Source organism: Octopus bimaculoides, chromosome 9 (genome assembly GCF_001194135.2).
Source record: "Octopus bimaculoides isolate UCB-OBI-ISO-001 chromosome 9, ASM119413v2, whole genome shotgun sequence".
NCBI lineage: Eukaryota > Metazoa > Mollusca > Cephalopoda > Octopoda > Octopodidae > Octopus > Octopus bimaculoides.
This window is the reverse complement of record NC_068989.1, coordinates 31,304,276-31,309,112: the sequence shown is the minus strand read 5'-3', so window position 1 is coordinate 31,309,112 and position 4,837 is coordinate 31,304,276. Positions and strand designations below refer to the sequence as shown.

General features: G+C 34.8%; 1 protein-coding gene across 1 annotated transcript in view; it reads left to right on the top strand.

Annotated features, from left to right (window-relative positions):
* Positions 1-2,906, top strand: part of LOC106875589 (uncharacterized) — a 135,876-nt gene extending 132,970 nt beyond the window's left edge. Inside the window, exons 10-11 of the mRNA XM_052970902.1 lie at positions 2,163-2,253; positions 2,726-2,906. Coding sequence (XP_052826862.1) covers positions 2,163-2,253; positions 2,726-2,906 — 272 coding nt within the window. The remainder of the gene's footprint in view (positions 1-2,162; positions 2,254-2,725) is intronic.
* Positions 2,907-4,837: the final 1,931 nt, after the last annotated feature.

Sequence of the window (4,837 nt, the reverse complement as noted above, 5' to 3'; positions counted from 1 at the left end):
GATGCACCATTTTGAGCGTGGCCGTTGCCAGTACCGCCTGACTGGCTTCCGTAGGATTTTCGAGCGAGATCGTTGCCAGTGCCCCTGGACTGGCTTGTGCTGTTGGCACATAAGATGCACCATTTCGAGCGTGGCCGTTGCCAGTATCGCCTGACTGACCTTCGTGCAGGTGACATGTAAAAGCACCTACTACACTCTCTGAGTGGTTGGCGTTAGGAAGGGCATCCAGCTGTAGAAACTCTGCCAAATTTAGATTGGAGCCTCATGGTGATGATGATGATGAAATATCTCATGTTAGTTTCAACAGCCATACTCATCCTTGCTGGCTTAGGGCATATTGGAAGAAGGTATTAATTTTGGAGTTTTCCTTCCTCTAGGTTGACTGCTTTGACCAGAACTAAGGGGCTCAATCTACCCTTATAAAGATCTATTTCACCCATAGATGGAACTCTGACAGGTACTACCATTCCAGGTTAGAATGGTGCTGGGAGTAATGGTAATTAAGGGATGACTTCATGCACCCCGCAACTCCAGAACTCTCACACTGGAACCTCACCACCAAATGCAGTTTTAATGTCATACCCAGGACACTAGGAAGAGCATATGACCATAGAAAACTCTGTTCCATCATTTTGACCTATGTAAGCATGAAAAAGGGACATGAAAATGATGACAGTAATGGCAGTAGTGACAGTGACATTGGCAACAGCAATGACAAAGATGACACCCTCAAGGTACATACAAAATATGTCAGGGCAACAAAGGACCCCTTTAAAGCCTGACTAAATAATTATAGATTGAGCAATGTTAGCTACAACTACTGTTATTACCACTACATTGCTGCAACTATTAATACTGCCATATGATTTCTCCCACTATTATGACCCACTCATTAATATCAATAGTACCTATAAGAAACACTAGACCACTACTATAGTTAATACTGTTTGCTATGCTACTACTACTATAAGCTAACAGCTGTCAGATGGAGGCATCAATTACTAACATGTAAATTTGTAAGAAAAATGGAAACTTTCAATAATGCTAGCAGGAAAGATTAATTTAATTTAATTTAATTCATTTTATCCTTTCTTTTTTTTTATTATATGATTATATTGTCTTAATGATTGAAACCATTAGTAACTTTTGTAAATATTTTCCCCATTATCTCTTTCTGTTTGTAATATACAAGGTATCCCCAAAAACTTTATACATATTTTAACAGCTGATAGCTCACTTAATTTTCATTCATTTTTAGAAATAAAGGTTGTCAGACAAAGCTTTGAACAAAGGAAATTATCCTAAAGTGATAAGAGAAATTTGAAATAGTCAAACTGCAAAGACAGTTTGCAAGGGAGTTTCAGACAGATCCACCTACATGACTTACCATCACTTGAATTAGAGATAAGCTTGAAGCAAATGCAACTGTACAAAATGCCCACAAGAAACATTCTGGAAAATCAGTCATTGACAAGCCCCACAATGCAAAAAAGGGTACTAGGAATGTATTGCCAACATTCAAGAAAATCTGTACTGCAAGCAAGTCATGAGACAGGAATTTCAAAATCAAGTATCCGTCATATTTCAAAATGCTGTCATTAGAAAAGTTCCGTTCCAAGAATAATCCTTGCTCTTAAATGAAAACGGTCCAACCAAAGAATGGAGTTTTGTGAGTGGTACTTAGTAAGATGCATAGAAGATACACACTTTCCAGCAAAGGTTGTTTGGAGTGATGAGGCCACATATAAATTAAATAGCTCAATTAATTGCCACAGTTGTACTACTCAAACCTGAGAATCCTCATATTATAGAGAACATCTGTTAATTTACCAGGACATACTGTATGCTGCAGTTTATTATCAAAAAGATCAATTGGGCCATTCTGTTTTAAAGATAGTGTGACTGGACCTACTTACTTAAACTTGGAGATTTCAGTTGTGAAACAATGTAGCAATAATAAGTATTTGTCTCATCCATGTTAACATAGAAAAATGGATATAAAGAGGAACGAAAGTCTGCATGTGTGCATGTGTGTGTGTGTGTGTGTGTGTGTGTTACAAATTTATAAATTATATATACTTATAATGACTTTCTTTAACTAAAGACTGTCAAGATATAATTATTTTAATGTTACAAGATTGATATTCTCAATTTATTTCTAGCAAAAGCAGGCTGTCTAGAAAATAAAGTGTACAAACATCCTGGAATTAAGGATCAGTTTATGATATCAACAGTTAGTGCAACTAATCACAAGTAAGTAAACAATTTGTACTTCAGTCATTTTTCATTTCATTTTAATATTTTGTTTAATGATTTACATCCATGTTAGAATAGATAGAAGTGTTTCTGTAAGCAAAGGAAAGGAAAATACATTGCTTTACTCTGCTTGCAAATAATTCAGAGCATAAGATTAACATCAAGCTATCTAACTGGAGAATTTCAAGCTTTCTGATTAGAAAATATCAACCCATCTAACTGGAAAATAACAAACTGTCTGATTTGAAAATGTTAAATCAGTTAACTCTACAAAATTTTTATTAGCTAAATAAATATTGATTTCCTTTCATTAATCATATGAAAGAACATTGTAAAATGTGAATTATTGTCAACTAAATCAACCCAAGTATATTAATAGTGCTTGCTTAGCTCTGAAAATAAAAGTCAGTCAACTTCTGTAGAATTTCTTATAAAAATATGATATAACTGAATATCTTTAATATTTCAGATTGTCAGATTATTGCTATTTCACTCTTCAGGCAGATGAATCTACCTACATTGAATTAGATTTACAGCGACTTGATATTAACAGCTCATGTCTACCAACTTATCTTGACATGACAATAAATAATCGTGAGTTCTTCTTATATACTTTTATTCTTTTAGTGGCTTTGGTGATTGGAATGTAATCATGCCACAACACTACCTTCAATGGCTTTTGTTGATCATATCAACTCAGAGCTTTTGTACTGTAGTATATAATTTATCATCTATTTTACTCAAACTTCTAAGTTTCAGAGTAGAAAGAAATATAACTTAAATATTACCATCAGATTTTAGAACAGTGTAAACATAAATGCAGATAAGAATACACACATACACACATGCATGCACACACACACATACACACACACACACATACACACACACACACATACACACACACACACACACACACACACACACACACACACACACACACACACACACACACACACACACACACACACGACAAGCTTCTATATAGTTTCTGTCTACCAAATCCACTCACAAAGCATTGATCAACCCAAGGCAATAGCTGAAGGGCCCAAGGTTCACACTGTGGAATTGAACCCAAAATACATATGGTTGTATAGCATATTTTTTAACAATAGAGTTTAACCATGAAATTTATATTACTTACAATATCATAACCAATGCTATCATTATCAACATCATCATTATTATTATCATCATTTCTTCCTTTCTTCTTCCATTTTGATAAGTGTTCAAACTATTACTGCCATCATAAGACAAATATCATAGTCTATCAATGAGTTGTGACTATGATGAAAGCATTCACATCCCCACTCAAATATGAAGATCCCATCATACATTGAAAACCTGGAAACAATGAAAGCTGAGTAAAACTAAAATGTCTGAGCCAACATTGTAAGGAAACAACTGCTTTAAAGCTTGCATTGAACAAAAGGGTTACATATTCCTTCTTACATGTGGTTATGAAATTAATCCAAAATCATGGAGCTTTTCTTCTATTGAAAAAATTCTGTACAGTAGTGAACCTCACTAAAAATAATACCAAGATGTACCAAACTGCTGTGGCTGGATATAGTTTAAATTACTTGTAAACAAAATAATCATCATAATTGTTTTGTCTAATCTTTTCTTTCCATGCTGGTACATTATAGAAAGTCTGTGTTATGTCATTTTTCTGTGTTTTGTATCCATACCCCAATAGATATACATCTTATCTAATGGGAGAAATATCCTTCAACCATTTAACAACACAGAAATTGACACAAACTCTAGTGCAACTCCCACAAGCTTTATGGTATAGAGAAGGAAATATAACAAAGATTTTCAATTTTAATTTAATTTTTCACTTTTAATTTTCAAGTATAATTTTCCTTTGAAAGTACTGGTAGGAAAAGTTATTTTGATATTGAAAAACTGAAAGTATTACACTAAGCTAAACTTAATCATTAAGTGGACCCTGACTTGGGTTAATATCCCCTCAGTTCTGGAGCTGGCAGGATTATCCAGAAGTGATGAGAAGAGACCAGATGGTCTTACCCTTTGTACCTGGGCAAGTGGTAAGTGCATCATCTGGGATTCTACAGTCTGTGACTCTTTTGCTCTCTCTCACATTCTAGATGCTGTGGTAAATGGGAGGGTCACTGCTTCCATAACCAAACAGACCAAAATCCTTAATTATTGGGACCTGTCAGTGAACCATTTCTTCCAGCCTGTGGTGTATGAGATGTTTGGAGGGGCAGGGCCACTAACAGCAAAGTTCTTGTCATCATTTGTGGCTCACCTTATTGAGGTGTCAGGTGATGCCTGTGAGAGTACTTGGCTGTTCCAGCACCTTAGCCATGCCATTGCCCATGGTAATGCTGCAAGTATGTTAGCTTGCTTCAGTAGGTTCTGTTGAACTTTGTGGTGTGTGACCAACTGAGGCACAAGGTGTTGAATTGATGTATTTCCCTTTTTTTCTTTCTTTTTCTTTCCTTTTTCCGATTTTTCCATTTTTTTCTCTCAGTTTTGAATTTATATTTTTAATGCGGTTTTGTATTAAATATATATATATATATATATATATATATATATATATATATAT